The sequence below is a fragment of the Pogona vitticeps genome, chromosome 3 (assembly GCF_051106095.1).
Source record: "Pogona vitticeps strain Pit_001003342236 chromosome 3, PviZW2.1, whole genome shotgun sequence".
NCBI lineage: Eukaryota > Metazoa > Chordata > Lepidosauria > Squamata > Agamidae > Pogona > Pogona vitticeps.
This window is the reverse complement of record NC_135785.1, coordinates 143,500,742-143,518,184: the sequence shown is the minus strand read 5'-3', so window position 1 is coordinate 143,518,184 and position 17,443 is coordinate 143,500,742. Positions and strand designations below refer to the sequence as shown.

At 40.2% G+C, this 17,443-nt stretch overlaps 1 protein-coding gene across 6 annotated transcripts in view; it reads left to right on the top strand.

Moving 5' to 3' along the window:
* KLF12 (KLF transcription factor 12) overlaps window positions 1-17,443 on the top strand; it is a 328,938-nt gene that overhangs the window by 111,287 nt on the left and 200,208 nt on the right. For all 6 annotated transcript variants that reach the window (XM_078390763.1, XM_078390764.1, XM_078390765.1 and 3 more), the window contains exon 2: window positions 2,905-2,994. In XM_078390763.1, the coding sequence (XP_078246889.1) occupies window positions 2,929-2,994 (66 nt within the window). In that variant the 5' untranslated portion in view covers window positions 2,905-2,928. The remainder of the gene's footprint in view (window positions 1-2,904; window positions 2,995-17,443) is intronic.

Here is a 17,443-nt window from a genome sequence, read left to right as displayed (position 1 = left end):
GAGAGAGAGAGAGAGAGAGACAGAGAGACAGAGAGACAGAGAGACAGAGAGACAGAGAGAGAGGCTTTTATTATTCCTCTGCCCCTTCGAAATCCAGCTTGTACTTCTGGGAGTTCTCGGTCCACATACTGCTGAAGCCTACCTTGTAGGATTTTGAGCATAACCTTGCTAGCGTGTGAAATTAGTGCAATTGTACGATAGTTGGAGCATTCTTTGGCACTGCCTTTCTTGGGGATTGGGATGTAGACTGATCTTTTCCAATCCTCTGGCCACTGTTGCGTTTTCCAAACTTGCTGGCATATTGAATGTAGCACCTTAACAGCATTATCTTTTAAGATTTTAAATAGTTCAACTGGAACGTCATCACCTCCACTGGCCATATTGTTAGCTAGGCTTTCTAAGGCCCACTTGACTTCACTCTCCAGGATGTCTGGCTCAAGGTCATCAACTACATTGTCTGGGTTGTCCGGGATGTCCAACTCTTTCTGATATAATTGCTCTGTGTATTCTTGCCACCTCTTCTTGATGTCTTCTGCTTCTGTTAGGTCCCTCCCATTTTTGTCCTTTATCATGTTCATCTTTGCACGAAATGTTCCTCTAATATCTCCAATTTTCCTGAACAGATCTCCGGTTTTTTCCTTTTCTATTATTTTCCTCTATTTCTTTGCATTGTTATTTAAGAAGGCCCTCTTGTCTCTCCTTGCTATTCTTTGGAAGTCTGCATTCAATTTTCTGTAACTTTCCCTAGCTCCCTTGCATTTTGTTTCCCTTCTCTTCTCTGCTATTTGTAAAGCCTCATTGGACAGCCACTTTGCTTTCTTGCATTTCCTTTTCTTTGGGATGTTTTTTGTTGCTGCCTCCTGTACAATGTTACGAGCCTCTATCCAAAGTTCTTCAGGCACTCTGTCCACCAAATCGAGTTCCTTAAATCTGTTCTGTACTTCCACTGTGTATTCATAAGGGATTTGGTTTACATTATACCTGTGGAGCCTAGTGGTTTTTCCTACTCTCTTCAGTTTAAGCTTGAATTTTGCTATGAGAAGCTGTGATCAGATTCACAATCAGCTCCAGGTCTTGTCTTTGCTGACTATATAGAGCTTCTCCATCTTTGGCTGCAGAGAATATAATCAATCTGATTTCAATATTGCCCATCTGGTGATTTCCATGTATAGAGTCGCCTCTTGTGTTGTTGGAAAAGAATGTTTGTGATGACCAGCTTGTTCTCTTGACAAAACTCTGTTAGCCTTTGCTAACGGGGGGGTAGGATGGGATTATCGGTGTTCCAGGCCAAAAAGCAATGTTGTAAGCTCTGGGAGGCTTTACTTGAGGGATGTTTTACTGAAACACCACTCCAGTCTTGCAATGAATATTGGTTGTGACTTTTTAGAATTCATGCAAGAGAAAGACTTCATTCTGCCACAGTAGTAGGAAAGGCTTAGAGTGCTGCTGAAATGAGAGCCAAGCTGCCTCCCTTTTTTGCTGCTCCACCCTAGGCAAACGGCCAAACCACTGACGCTGGGTGACACCCAGGGATGTGAAATCCAAGCCTGATAAGTAAACACTCTTTTCTGGGAAAGAAGGCTACGTCTGGAGTCACTTCCCTCCATCATGTTTGACGTCTTATTTGAATGTTCTCAATCACTTCTTGGTCCATTCTCCTCCTCCGTGTTGTTGCACATGAGATCAATTGATCACACCTATAATGGAAAGAAAAAGAGTCAAACCCATAATTCTCTTTAACTCTTCTTGAGATTCTCTGCTTTATCTGTAGCTTTGCCCTATTCAGGTGTTATGCCTGAAACTGTGACAGCTAAAAATGGGTGGTGGAGGCAAGGTTATGTGCCTAAGTCCCATCCCTCACATATCCCCCAATAGGCTTTCACATGTTTAACATGAGGCTCTGCAAAGGAGCCTGAATGCTTAACAGTGTCCATGATTGGGAATCTTAATTAGCTAGGGCTCCCAATTATTGGAACATTAATAGTATGTTCAGCTGAATGGGCATCTAGGGTTTTTTGCAGATCTTCGTGTTAAAAATGCAAAGGTCTTGCTGACTTCCTGGTGGGTGAGGATCTGATGATGGAACTTATATGAAAACAGCCACACTCGCCTGTTTATTCCTCCACAGCAATGCCTAAATAGGGCTTTTGCCTTCTAGCAGCAAGTTACAGTGTTGATCTTATAGATTCTGCATGAATTCCAGGGTTGTGTTATTCATGGGGAAAAAAAAACACCTGAAATTTTGCACCCAGGCAATTCCAATTCTACACCAAGAAAAGCCAGATATTGTATCTGATGTGAATTATACAAATGAAATAAACATACATAATTTATTCCCTAGAGTTGTTCTCTGCATTGAAGCTCTATCCCTCACCACACTGGCTGTTTATTTCAGTAGCTTTAGGTGCTTTCCAGATTTTGGCAGGCAAATGTTTTGAGGCACTCTTGAGCTAGAAATGTCCTTTGGAATTACAAAAATAAAAAAAAAAAGCTGAGGAAGCTGTATTTTTTTCTGTTTATGCATTCTCTACTTCCTTGAGAAATCGTGCTATACTAGTTCTGAGTAGGGGTGGGTGGGCAGCACAGGGCTGAGAAAAAGGGTTGTGTTATTTTCTAAGTTGGTTTAATGTTGTGTTTTATAAAACTGAAGTTCTTGTATATGTCTTCTTTCTGTTGAATAAAATTATAAAAAAAGAAAAGAGAAATTTTGCTATGCACAGATTTCTGTCCTGAAAAAAAGATGTCAGCATTGCTATTCTGTTAGTATTTACTGCCTGAGTTCAATAAATCAATAATTCAGCCTTCATTTATCAGTTAATTTATCAAAGTGTGCAATTGGTCAATAAACTGTAGTTGTTCTATAGTTCCTCCAGTCTCACCTGTGCTTTTCTGCTTCCCTTTAAGGATATTAACACATTGGAAAACAGAATGTTAATGCTTGATGGGATGCCTGCAGTCAGAGTCAAAACAGAGCTGCTGGAATCTGAACAAGGGGTAAGTGCCATCTTTTTCCCCACTTCAATTGACTTTTCCTTTCTGATTAGTCATGTGGTTGGTAAACGTATATACAAGCTTCCCTTCCTGGTATTTTTCTTCATTTCACTGCTCAAAAAGGAGAGCTTATTATAAGATGTGCAACTAAATGGATAGCTACGCCCATTAACAGTTGCGTCCCTGTCTTTTCCCACCTCTTCCAGTTGACTTGGTGAGAAGGAGAAAGACTTGCCCATCACCCAGAAGCAGCAGTACACATTAAAGATGGTCTAGACCTGGAGCAGGAAACCTGGATCTATGGGCCATAAGTGGCACTCAGCCTAATTTTATGAGGCTTTCAGCATCATCTAGCCATCATAGCAGCAAGCAGAGGTGAAAAGGGGTAAGAGAGAGATAGAGAGTGAGCAAGCGAGCGAGAGCTTTGGTTTCCACCAAACTCTGGTTCAGCCCATGACTGCCTATAGCCCCAGTTCTCTCACAGATTAACACCCTCCCTAGGAAGAAGGATCATCACTGAGACTCTGGAATTGTGTTTCTGAAACTTGGGTTCACAGATGTTGGACCAAAAGTCTTAGAAACAATTACCTTTATCCAAGTTGTTTGAGACAGGCATGATCCTGCAATATCTGGAGTTGCATCATTGGAAGCATCATTGGTTCCAGCCTGCAGTTAAAAGATACATTATGGACAAAGTTCTGTGAAAGATTGGCTGCTTGCAGTCATTTCTTAAACTGTGCAGCCAAAGGGTCGTGTTGGATGTGGTAGGTTACACTCTCCGGTTGTCTGGAATAGGGATGTGGCCCTTGTGCCACAGAATCTTGTGCATATTCATCTGTTGGAGGACTGGTGTGTAGCACTGCTTTTAAAGGAATATTGTCTTGTCTATGTTTCCTGACATCTATAGAAAGAAAGTCAAAGCAGAAAATTCAGAAAAGGGAACAAGTGCATCCCTTGAAGAGTCTCACTCTTACAGCCTTTTCACAATAGCACAGATATGAGATGAAACAAAGTGGAAAATTAAGACCCCCCCCCCCAACTCCACTAGTTTAAGTTAAATTAAGGGTGCAGTCACACATTGAAAAACTCCTGGGTTTGAGTCAGGTTTAGCATGCCTGTAATTCATTTAGAAATACCTGTTTACATTGTGTACAGCTGAGTGTGATTTTTTTTGGGGGGGAGGAGCAGGAAGCATGGTGTTCTGTTCTGAAAGCAAGGTATTTTGAACAGCCTTGAAGGATTTATTTTGCATCATTTTGGCATGTGCCCTCGCCTATGTTGGAGTAAATTGTGTCTGTGGGGATGCAGGGGAGGGGTATTAGGAGTCAGGGATCTACTCTGTGTCCCTGAAAATAAGCTCTAACCTGAAAATAAGCCCTAGTATGATTTTTCAGGATGCTTGTAATATAAGACCTACTCCAAAAATAAGACTCAGTTAAGTAAAACCCCACCCCCCACCATTGTGCGGCAACCAGAAGAAGATGACATGACTGTATTTGAATAGATGTAGATTGTTGTACATAAAAAAACTCCTGAAAATAAGCCCTAATGTGTTTTTTTGTTTGTTTGTTTTTTGGGGGGGAGAGAAGAAATTAATATAAGACCCTGAGTTATTTTTCAGGAAAGACAGTAGTTGTCTTGTGTGTTTCCAGAGGCATCTGGTGGGGCCACTGTGAGAAAGCTAGGCTAGATGAGCTCTTGACCTGATCTAGCAGGGCTCTTCTTATGTTCTTATGACAGCTGCAACGCGAGGGGGAAATCTTGGGTTGAAGGTTATGGACATGGAAGGGATAGGGGGAAAAACTTTTTCCTCCTTTCTCCTCAGCCAGAACTCTGCTGGGGCTCCACTGTCTTGTGTGGGCGGAGCCCATGGAGTCGACATAGCCCCCTTCCCTGCCTTTTCTCGCAGCCATCATTCAGCTGGCTGCAGTGACTTTCCCTTTTTGATGTTGTTAATTAAAGTAATTGACATATTGAAATGTCAATGCATCAACCTAGCATGGTTGTAGAATTCTGCTGCATCGGTTAGGAAATTTTTTTTTTAAAAAAAGAGAAAAATAGAGGAGGGGGTTTCTCTGCCCTTCCTGTTAATGTGACAGTCCATCTAATACATAGCAGATGGTCTCTTCAGTTAACATCACCCACAGTTCTATTTGAGTGCAAGCTAACCGTCTGCACAGGCTACACAAAAAGCTAATTAGGATTGTGGTGAATCATAGTAAAAACAATACATACCCTACTGCTGTGCCAGAAAGGTTCCTGACTGCTCTTAAAGAGGCAAGATCAGTTTAAGTGGAAATATGTGCTGATGCTGTAATTTAGTTCAAACCAAACCATACCAACAGTGATCCCTATATTGATCTCTATGCCAGTGACGACAGCCTCTCATTTTGAAGAGCTACAGCCAAGCTGGTCTCTGCATCATTGAGTTGGACCTGCCATAGTCTCAGAGAGCCTGTTCTGACCTTCAGAAGAAAGGGTTGTCTCATATTCTGGCTCTGTCCTTCAGCTCTGAGTTTGGGAAATGTGGCTGTTCTGTTGCTGAGTGGGTATTTTACATGATGGACTTGTTTCTTGAGGCGTGGAATTTTTTCCCCATAACTGTGAAGCTTGGGGAGAGAAAAACACCATTAAAAGAACAATAATGATGTGAGGATTTTAACTTTTGTTTCCTCATGAAGAATGGAGTCATCCTTAACATACATTGAAGTGTATTACTGCTTTTGTGCTAGATAAGGCTTGCACAACAGTTGAAGTCTTGTTGAGTACCTACATGGATGTTAATAAACCCTATGTTCACAGTAGCAATAGTGGTGCTAAGGCAGAAGTGCTATCCACAAAGCATTTCCATAGGGAAACCAATATGCTTCCTCTTCCACTAGACTGACCTCCTCTGACTTGTGCCTTTTCTTGGTCTGTTGTTTTTCTCCTCCACCACTTCCCCCTTCTTATTATTCCTAAGAGGCAGGCTTCTAGAAGGCACAGAGGTGGCTGCCCCGCTCAGGCTCTCAGTGCAGTCCCCCCAGGCATGCATGCATGTGCACATCCACATGTGCACCAAACAATGCACTCCTTTACTTCCGACCTTTCCTCAGCTCAGCTGCCAAATCTCCCGATAATCAGCTTCTCCAAAGACAGCTAGAGCTCTTGTTCTCTCATTCCACTTGCTTTGCTCCTTGTGAATAGGATAGAATAGAATAGAATAGAATAGAATAGAATAGAATAGAATAGAATAGAATAGAATAGAATGTGTAATCTAATTAGGCAATCTGGATTGCCTGTATATAACCCCTCACCCCTCACAGGTTTAATCTGACATAACTTTATGTGACAGTGAACAGGATTTCAGCCAATATGTTTACTGTACCAATCCAAGCTCCCTAAATCATATTTGCTACCAAAGTCCAATAAACTGCTTGTTTTCGTGGTCTGCCCATAACTTCACAATAGGGTAATTGTCAAGGCAAGGGACTACAGTCACATGAAAAAGAAAGTACACCCTCTTTGAATTCTGTGGTTTTACCATAGATGAATGACAACACATGACATATGTGTCATGATTTATTTTTAAAAGGAAGAAGCCATGTGTGAAAAACTAAGTAGAGTTTATGATTCGTTAGCTTGTAGAACCGCCTTTAGCACCAATAACTTGAAGTAATCCTTTTCTGTATTACTTTATCAGTCTTTCACGTCCTTGTGGAAGAATTTTGGCCCACTCTTCTTTACAACTTGGTTTAAACTCATTGAGGTTTGTGGGCATTTGATTGTGCACAGCTCTCTTAAGGTCCTGCCACAGCATTTCCATCAGGTTGAGGTCTGGACCTTGACTGGGCCATTGCAACACCTTGACTCTTTTCTTTTTCAACCATTCTGCTGTAGATTTGCTGGTGTGCAAATCCAGCACTACCTGGGATCATTGCCCTGTTGCATGACCCAATTTTGACCAAGCTTTAGCTGTCAGACAGATGGCCTCATATTTGACTCTAGAATACTTTGGTATAGAGAGGAATTCATGGTCAAATCAATTACTGCAAGGTGCTCAGGTCCTGCGGCTGCAAAACAAGCACAAATCATAATCCCTCTGTTACTGTGCTTGACAGTTGGTACGAGGTTTTTGTGCTGATATGTTGTGTTTGGTTTTTGCCAAAAGTGGTGCTGTGCATTATGGCTAAACATCTCCAGCCTGGTCTCATCTGTCGAAAGGACATTGTTCCAGACATCTTTGCGTCTGTCCAGATGCAACTTTGCAAATCTAAGGCAGGCTTCTTTTTAGAGAGAAGAAGCTTTCTCCTTACAAACAAACCAAACTTGTTCAGACTTTTTCTAATTGTGCTGTCATGAACTTTAATATTTAATATGCTAACTGAGGCCTGTCGAGTCTGAGATGTAATTCTTTTTTTTTTTTTTTTTTTTTTTTTTTTTTTTTTTGCAATTTCTCTGAGCATTGCACGGTCTGAACTTGGGTTGAATTTGCTTGGACGTCCACTCGTGGCAACTGTCTTGAATGTTTTTCACTTGTGAATAGTCTTCCTCACTGCAGAATAATGAATTTTAAATGGTTTAGAAATGGCTTGATAACTCTTTCCAGATTGATGAGCAGCAACAATTGCTTCTCTATGATCATGACTGATGTGTTTCTTTCTTGGCATTGTGTTAACACGCACCTGAATGCCCCAGACCAGCAAACTACTGAAACTTTAGCTTTTTTGAAAGTTGTCACACTTGCTGATTATCAGTTACTCAAGGGTATTTGGTTAGCAGCACCTGGCTGGTACTTAGCCTCTTAATTTCTATAGAAGTAGTAAGGGTGTACTTAGTTTTTCACACATGGCTTCTCCATTTTGGCTTTATTTTTGTAAAATAAATCATGACACAGTGTAATATGTCATGTGTTGTTGTTCATCTGAGCTCATATTTACCTAATGTTCAGACCCGCTAAGGTCTAGATTATTTTTATTGTGTCCTGATATGTAAAACCATAGAATTCAAAGAAGGTGTTCTATTGAACACTAACGTATCCTTTTGCCTGGCAGCACACAAATGGGCTGGTTGCGAGTTGGGTATTGTTGCCTTATGTCCAAGAAATGACAGTCAAATTAAAAATGAAAATCTATCTCATGCAGTAGATAAAAGAGACATATAATCTTGTTTGTGCGTTAAATTTCAGAAAAAGTTCTTATTTGTTATTCTTTCAACCACTGTTACAACATTATTTCTAAAAATCTTTTGAGGTGCTTCTTGTAAACAGTGTTGGCTTTCTCACTCCTGCTAGAAAGGTTTGAAAGACTAATATTCCATTTAAGCATTATTGGCATTTTTGTTACCTCTTTTGTAGAGATGACTGCTCACATAACTTATCTTTCAGACACAACTGGATTTTGTTGTCTTTATTTCGTGCTTGGAAAAGAAATTGTTAAGCTGTTATTTAGAAATGCTGGTGTTGCCATTTGTGGTGCTGTGTGCCTTGTTGCTCTAACAGCACATCATAATACACAACTTGGGGTTGAGCAGCTTGCAGGTATGGTGGATTTCTGGATTAATGACAGTTTTAAATGTTGTTAGGATAGAGCATGGCTTGAGCACCCTATAGCACTCCTGGATTCATCTCAAATAATGTGCTCTTGTATTCTCATGTATGGGTGGTCATTGATGCTTATGTGAGGTCACTAGGCTTGCCAAATGTCTCATGTATCAGTAATCTCATCCAGATTGTGCCATGCAAAAGACTGGCCACCCTATGTAGCACTTTAAGGCATCTTGGGAATGTACCCAGGCTGAGCTAGACCTTCTCTCTCGTACCATTTCTGCACCAGACCTGGATCCCACCAGAAACAAATGATTTATTATGTATTTCATATTTGTAGTTATTTCTTGCCTTTGCTTCAGTGAGCTCCAGGTGGCATGCATGAATCCCTTTCTAAAAACAACCCACATGAGAGAGAGTTATTGGTCAAACTGAGTTTCAGTGCCAGTCAAGGTGAGTTTCAGGGATCAGTAGGGATGTGAACCTGACTCTTCAATATTCTGGTTAAACACTCTTGCCACTTCACCATACACACTGCCTGTCCAGTGTGGCTTTTCACTGTTGTGGCTACAACACAGAGACTCTTTTCTGTTTCTTTGTTTTGCTTTAGACGTTAGTTAGACCATCCTGCAGTCCTCCCTGTTCTGAAAATGACTGCCCTTCAAAAGGCAAGTCACACCCCTAGAAGTCTCAGGACAGGCTGAACTTTGCCATTTAAAGGATATTTTGGGAGGCCCCAGGCCTCTTTCAGGCTAAAAATAAGGTTGTTGTTTTTCCCCAGAATCTAGAAGCAACTGTCCTTTGACCATTAGGGATTGCCCACTGCTAACCTAAAGAGTCGCATCTGAACTTTTCCTCTTTTCTCTCCTTTTCTTGCTTGTCCTTCTTCTTCCTAATCCCTCATGTGCAGTAATTTGAAGTTACAGTGATGTGCCGCAAGACGAATGCCTCACACAACAAAAAACATGCAAGACGAAATCGTTTTGCGATTTTTTGTGACTCGCAAGACGAATTTTTCTATGGCCGTGCTTCGCAAGACGATTTTTTCCCTTTTTGGGGTTTGTTTTAGATTGCACAACCATTAGTACCATGCTTCGCAAGAGGAAATAAACCCCTTTCACTGAACATGTGCAACTTTGTCATCCTTTGTTTGGGTGTGGTGGGCTGTTGAGGACGGACCTTATACTCCATTCACAACCATAGAGTCTTTCATATTCTCAAGCCCACCACTTAAATAGGACTTAAGTGTCTGTTCAAACAGGTACTTAGAACTCTAAAACTCTTGCTTTAGTTTACAAATCTAAATTAGAGGTCCTTCAGATATCTTCACTGTCCCACACTTTTTTTAACACATGCATTCCTGGTCCAAAGTATAGATGTATTTCAACCCACAATTAATTGATTAGATGATGATAATATGATTTATATTCAATTTTTGTCACAGTGCCTTGATGTTAAATGGATATGCTTTCCCACTTTGACTAATTGCTGACCTGATAGTACAGTACAGACATTCTGAATTGTAATCCACACATATTTAATGAGCACATTTGGGTGAAGACATACATTGTAGTAAATACATCACTGGATCCATTTCAATCTGATGTCAGACCTTTTTTATGGGACAGAGATGGCTTTGGACACCTTGGTTGTCTCACGCTGGGAGCTAAACAAAGGGAATGGGTCCTTGTTGGTTCAGCTGGAACATTTCAGTATTTTTTGTGCTGCAAATACTAGTTTTCTTATGGGCCATGTCTTAGAACACTAGAGTCCTGATACACCAGAATATTGTCATTATAGAGAGTGCAAGCTATAGGATCTAAGAAGGCTACCTCCATATTTACACATATTCAACTGCCAGAAACATTATTGTAGAGTGACCTAGCTTGGCTGGAGCAAGCTAATTGTTTTACAATGCCTTTAATAAACTTCTGTTTAAGCCTTAATTTTAAAAGCCTTTTGATTTTAGGGATAATTTTTCTAAACCCCCTAAATTATTTTAACACTCTGTACACACAAAATTTCACAACTTGACAAGCAAAGATTGCAAACTAAAAGCCAAAAGTTCAAGACGTGTTTTAATCTATAGGCTATAAAATAAATAATACAGAGCTTGCTTTTAGGAAAAGTGAGGTGTAATATTTCCATTGCTCCCCACTGAAATCTGCTTTGAAAACAACATGATCTTGTGTACAGAGTTAAATGGAACTGTCTCATAACCATAAATAGCAAATGTTTTCCTCTTTTTGGCCAATAGCTTTCTACACATTTCCATCAACCAAGGGTTACCATGTATGTTGTTGCTATGTGTATTGAAGTAGTTTTCAATGCATGATAGCTGCTATGAATTAATGGCCTCCAAAAGGACCACCTGTTAACAGCCCTGCTCAAGTCTTGTAGACTAAAGGCCCGTAGCTTTGTTATTCCTCTCTTGTTTGTTCTTCCTCTTGTCCTGCTGCCTTCAACCATTCCCAGTATGATTGTTTTTTCCAGTGAGCCATGTCCTCAGGATATGTCCAAAGTGAAGGTAATATTAAAGTTTAGTAATATTGAGTTCCATGGAAAGTTCAGGCTTGACTTGAGCTAGAATCCATTGGCCAAAATCCTCTTATGTAGCAGTGCAAATGGCACCGTGTTTGGAAGTAAATTGCCTCTGGTTAGGAAATCTCTATTGATATGATCTGTTGAGCACTGTGTTGTGAGACACAGTATGCAATATGTAACCTATGGTGATTTTTTAAAAACTTTATGCAGTTTGCCTCCAAAAGCAACACTGCTTCTGTCAAGTCATTTGGTCATTTATGTGTCTTTCTTGTGGTGACAAATTGGTTGATTAATTTAACAATAACTCCAACAAAATGTCTTTGACCGTAGCATTCCAACTGGAAGAACCAGTAATCGCTGCAGGAAAAAAAAATCTCAACTATTACAGATTAGCCCATTTTATTTTCTTGGAATTATCCCATCAAATGTCCTTTAGGTCATGGTTTTGGTGACTGTTCCAGTTTAAATATTACCTATTCTCTTGCAGTTGTATATTTGATCTTTTAATTAGCGTACTATTTCCAAACTGTTGATGTAGAGTGGAAGCACTTTTTCTGAAATCACAACAGATGATATTAGACTGAATGGCACTTTTAGGAATTATCTGCTAAAATGAAGGGGGAGGGATTGTTGGTGTCTCTTTCAAAGGAAAAGGTTTGATTGAAGTAGTTCTGGGCAGGGATTCTTGCCACTGAAGGAGATACTGAGATGTATCCAACTGTCAGCTTAATGAACATGGAAGAAATGCATGCCCTGGATCTTCTCTAGAGGATGACAGACCCATTAGAGCAGATTTGATAGTGTTGTGGGGAGCTCAAAGAGGAGGGGAGGAATGGGAATTCACCTTGTATTTAGATGTACTATAGTCTAGTTTACTTGGCCAGGTGCATTGCCCGTGGGTGGTATGAAAATCCTACAAACAAACAAACAAACTAAACCCTACATTTTTCATCACATATGCTTATTGCTGTTAGGATGTTCATGAGTAATCTGGCCACCCAAGTAGCACAAGTACCTACTGAGTGTTCCATTCTGTGCCATTTCATTTAATTTTTGAAAAAATTTACTCTCCAAATCTGTGTTGCAGTGACGTGTTCTCTCATTGTTCAAGGGAATGGAGATTGTGATGATTGTAGTATGTTTTACTACATTGGTGCATTAACAGCAACAAAACACAAGGTTCCCACTGTATCCCATCATTTGTAAAGCAGCTGTGGGGAGGGGAGTGCATGCGCGGCTGGGTCAGGGTTGACAGCCTCTGATCTATAGGACTAAATGGTTCCTCTCCCACCTCCTTCCTTTCTGGTTTGTGAACTTCTCCCTCTAGATGTGACTATAGTGAACTGTCCCATCAGCAGAACATGAGCCACAATCTGAGGCAGTGAACATCTTGTTGAAGATGCTGGATTAGCCATAATACTCCTTAATCGTTGTGCTCCGGGCACAAACAGACATTACAAATAACCCATAATTAGAACTCAAACCACAGTCAGGATGGAGAGATGTGATTCCTCACGTCCTAAAGTCCATTCACGAAACAAAATAAATTGAGTTGCATAGTCTGGGAGGTAAGATGTGCTCCGGCTTTGACACTCTCAGAAAAGCAGTCCTTAAAGATTTTACTTGTCTAATGACACATTACCTATAAAGCTTTTCTGCTCTATGACTGATAACTGTTAGCCTGAGCACAACTCAGATTGACTATAAAGCCCTAAACGGCTTGGGCCCTGGATACCTGAAGGACCGCCTCCTTCCATATGAACCTACCTGGCAATTAAGATTTCGCCAGGGGGCCCTCCTGAAAGAGCCATCCCTCAAGGAGGTAAGAGGGATGGCTTGTAGACAAAGGGCCTTTTCGGCAGCTGCCTTCAGACTATGGAACGTCATCCTGAGGGAAATTTATCTGACACCGACATTGATGATGTTTCGGCACCAGGTCAAAACCTTCCTGCTCCAGAAGGTTTTTAATTGAAATAATATCAGCTGTGAGTCCTGATGGCAATTTTTAGAGCATTGTCTTTTTAATTGTATTTTAATTGTTTTTATCGTTTTATTAAATTCAAATTTTGTAAGCCACCCAGAGACCTTTGGGTAGCGTGGGCGGCATATGTTAAACAAACAAACAAACAAACAAACATACAAACAAACAAACAAATAAATATAAACCTGCATTCTCTAAGGTGGTGAGTTGAGGAATCGGCATGTAAGCAGATGGTGGGTGTCATATAAGTGTTGCTCCTCATGCCTTGACACACTGTAGAATGGTGGGCAACCTTGTGAGTCTAGAGACTACCTTGGACCCACTGGATTTTATGGGGGCCATATCCCTATTTCTTTAGCTGTTACTGTGCCCATTACTGGAATTTGGAAGCCATAGCTAAATTTTAAACAAGTGCAAGTATCTCCCTGTGATGCAAGAAGAAACTAGACTCCATCTGCACCACAGAGAGCTGCAGAACAGACAGTCTGCACCATTATGTCCTGAAGTGACAAGAAGGAATCAGAAGAAAGCTATTCTGTCCCAAAGCGTTGGGAGAAAGTTGTTATGATCTTAGACATGCACGTGGGGGGAGGGGGATCGGGGCGGATGCTCATGCCGTACCCTTGGTGCAGGGTTAGGAATGATGTTGCAAAACATTTCCTCAAAATAGCTGTTGAACCAAAAGCCGATGGCAGGATGGAGTTGGGGTGTGCTTTGGATTCTTGTGTCGAAAAACCACTGTCAGTGTATGATGTCAGCGTAAAAAGTCTTTGGGGGCTTTTTAAATAGCTGCAGCACAAGGAAGAGAGATAATAAAATGTCCTCTTTCTGTGCTAAACCTGGTGTCCTTAAAGGCAGAGCAGCTCTCCAAGGCAGAGGTTAGCAACCTTACTCCATGAGAGGCAGAAATAAATCTCCACCAAGCTTTACAGGATTCCTGTTGTATGTGAGCTGACTTGGAGTTCTATGCTAGTGAATACCAGGTAGGGTGTGGAAATGAATTTCCTGGTACTCTTCTCATTTTTTTAATTCAAAGTAAAAATTTTAAGGGATTTTTTTAAAAAAAATAGCCAGTAGTTGGACTAATAAAAAGAAATGCACACGATCATAGAGAAAGTTGATTTAAAAGTCTGTTATGTCAAAATGAATTTCTGCTTTACTATTTTAAAAAAGCACATAGTAATATATACTACATTGCAACTTCTGAAACAGCAGTAAGTGCTTGGATTCACATTGGGCTGTGCCCGCACACACAGACAGGTACACTTCTTAATAATAATGACAACTTTTGGCACAACTTAACTCTCCTGTTCTCAGGGAAAGTATCATTTCATCTGATACTCTACAGTGGACCCTCGACTTACAGACGGCTCGACTTACAGAGTTTTCGAGTTACAGACTTCTCTGGCCACAAAATTTAGATTCGACTTGCAGCCGGAGAATTGACTTACAGACCAGAAAAAAACCAAAATGGAACAAAAATAGAATAAAAACTGCCAGTTATGGGATTAATCGGTTTTCAGTGCATTGTAGGTCAGTGGAGATTCGACCTACAGACTTTTCGACTTGCAGCCACCGTTCCAATACGGATTAATTCCGTAAGTAGAGGGTCCACTGTATTCAAGTTGTTGTTGTTGTTTAGTGGTTTAGTTGTGTCCAACTCTTTGTGACCCCATGGCCCATAGCACTCCAGGCCCTCCTGTCTTCCACTGCCTCCCGGAGTTGGGTCAAATTCATGTTGGTGGCTTCGATGACACTGTCCAACCATCTCATCCTCTGTCGCCCTATAATTGTATTACTTTCAAACTGAGATTATTTCACAGGCACCTCCCATTTGTGTGTGTGTGTGTGTGTGTGTTCGGTTCGCAGTCCCGAGCAAAGTGCTATTTTTAGATTAATGGGATTTACGTTAAGTGTTGATTCACCATTCAACAATTGATTTCATGGACCTGCTCTAGCTGATGCCAGTGACTGGATTTAGGTCATAGCATTTTATTAAGGAATATTATTTCTTCTACAAGGCTACTTCTGTACGTTCATGAAGATTCAAGTCTATAATGACTCAAGGTTGATTCTTATGCAGGTCTTCATCTTCTTGCTGTGAGAAAAACACACTCAACCTTATTTCACTAACTCTGTTAACAATAGCAGTTCTTCTGTTAATAAATTAGTTCCTATCAAGTGTGGGTCAATGAGACAGCCGAAGTTGAAAGTAGTGATCCAGTAGAGAAGAGCAACATGCTCAGGGACTGTATCCATTTGGGAGTCCTTCTTCCCAACAGTTGCTGTAATTACAAGGCACACTTTGAAGATAATGTAAATCCTGAGGGGGCATACTAATGTAATATTCATGGTGTCATCTTCTTAAACCACAACCCTTTCTTATCAGTTTAATTTATCTTGTGCAAGCCATTGGGCCATTTGACATAAGAGGAGCAGTATATTAGGGAGTGGCGGTGTTAGTAGACTTTGTATTATAAGGAGGGCTATTTTTATGTCACTGGTTGTCCAAATTCTCTTTTTTCTGTGTTTTTTTTTAAAGAACATATATAGTGAATTTATTTCAAAACAATTTCAAGCAGTGTAGCATAATTTCAGTGTTGCACTGTGATACTTTAAATAAATCTGAAATATTCCCAATGGGACACCCAGGATGGAAAGCACTCAGTCAGCTATTGGAGAAGAGCAAATAGACTATGTAAAGTGATGTTGTTAATAAAGCAGCTAGATTAAAACCTAAAGGATGTATAGTGGCTAGTGCACACACAGGTGAAGGAGAGTCCAATGCTACTTGACACATATAATTAGAATGCAAAGAGTATTGATCAAGGTAAACATGAAATTGTAAAGCAAGAAATGAAGCGAGTTTAAATATTGTGGTGCTTGATATGAGCTAACTAGAGTGGACTGGAATAGAACCTTTTCAGCCAATTAAAACATTTTTACTCTAGAAATGATTAAATCGGAAGAAAGTATAATTCTAAATAATGATGCAAGATATAGCACAAGCAGTTATTGATTATAATCAAAGGTGTTATCAAATAATATCAATCAGATTTCTTAGAAAATCTGTCAAAAAAATTTGAAGTCTATGATCTGACTTTAGATGTTATAAGAAGTCAAAAGCTTTTATGCATGCATTCAGAGGAAACTGATCACACACCAAAACAGGATTGTGACGTTCACTTCTATGAAGCATCTACTTTTTGTGCCCTCACAAAGGTTCCAGTCTTTGTTTCCCTCACTGCCACCAGTGGATTGCCTCTATCCACAATATAAAAGACGTTTGTCCAAACACTTGTCTGGTAAATGCAAAGAGAACTTATTTATTGAAGTGTACCAAAGTTAATAATAATCACAGATGTTCTTCAATTGTTCATTGTACACAAGCAAATCATTCACAGGTCTCTCTATACATACTTTCTTCTTGCCATATAATTAATTACCACCTTCTCTATCTACAGTATTTATCTTAACCAGCTTAGCTCTATTAATATCTGTTCCTTCTCTCTCTGACTCTCTGGTTCTGACTCTTGACTGACTCTCTCCCACCAACTCACTCTTGATTGACTATCTCCTCCTCTCAGGCTCTGCCTTTTTAACCTCTCTCTTGGCTCCGCCTCTCCACCACATTAGCATATACATGAATAATACATGACCTATACCTAACAAAAGGGTGAATGCTACAAGGATGTACTGATAATTATAGGTAAATGGAACGTAAAAATAGGAAACGAAGCAAAACCAAACATTGTTGAAAAATTGGTGGCCAGGAGTCAGAAATAAAGCAGGAGGACAACTCATAGAATTCTGTGAAGCCAACAATCTATTTATTTCAAATTCATGTTCCAGGTAAACAAACATTTGATTGCCCCAGTACATAATATGTACTCTGGACAAGAAGCTTTTGTTAAAATAGAATAAATAGAAACTCAATGCTTTCTCAAAAATGTCAGACAAGATTTTCAGATCCAAATTTTAGTCTGATGATTTTCAGTTAATGCCGGAATCTGCTAATTTATGAAGTTGCCCTCATCTATCTTTAAGCTTGGATAAAGCTTCTCATGAGCCTCCAGCTTTGATTGCTAGGGGACTTCAATCATGCAGCAAAAGGGGGGGGGGGGGGGAGAGGAAAGATCAACTATTTGGAGCATTGGTGTTTGCCAGAAACTAAGTGGTCTAGAATGGTTGCCATTAAAATCCACTGGAATCCCAGTGTTTTCCTTTCTTATCCAAACAACAGTAAAACTTGCTAAATGATCATAACATCTTAATGCTGAGAACTTCCTCATCCTTTCCAATGGCAGCTGTCTCGTGGAGTGAAATGAGGATTCTCGTATTGCCACGCCTGGGTTGCCACACGTTGTCAATCCTCATTCTGTGTCACGGCTTTGCTGAATGTA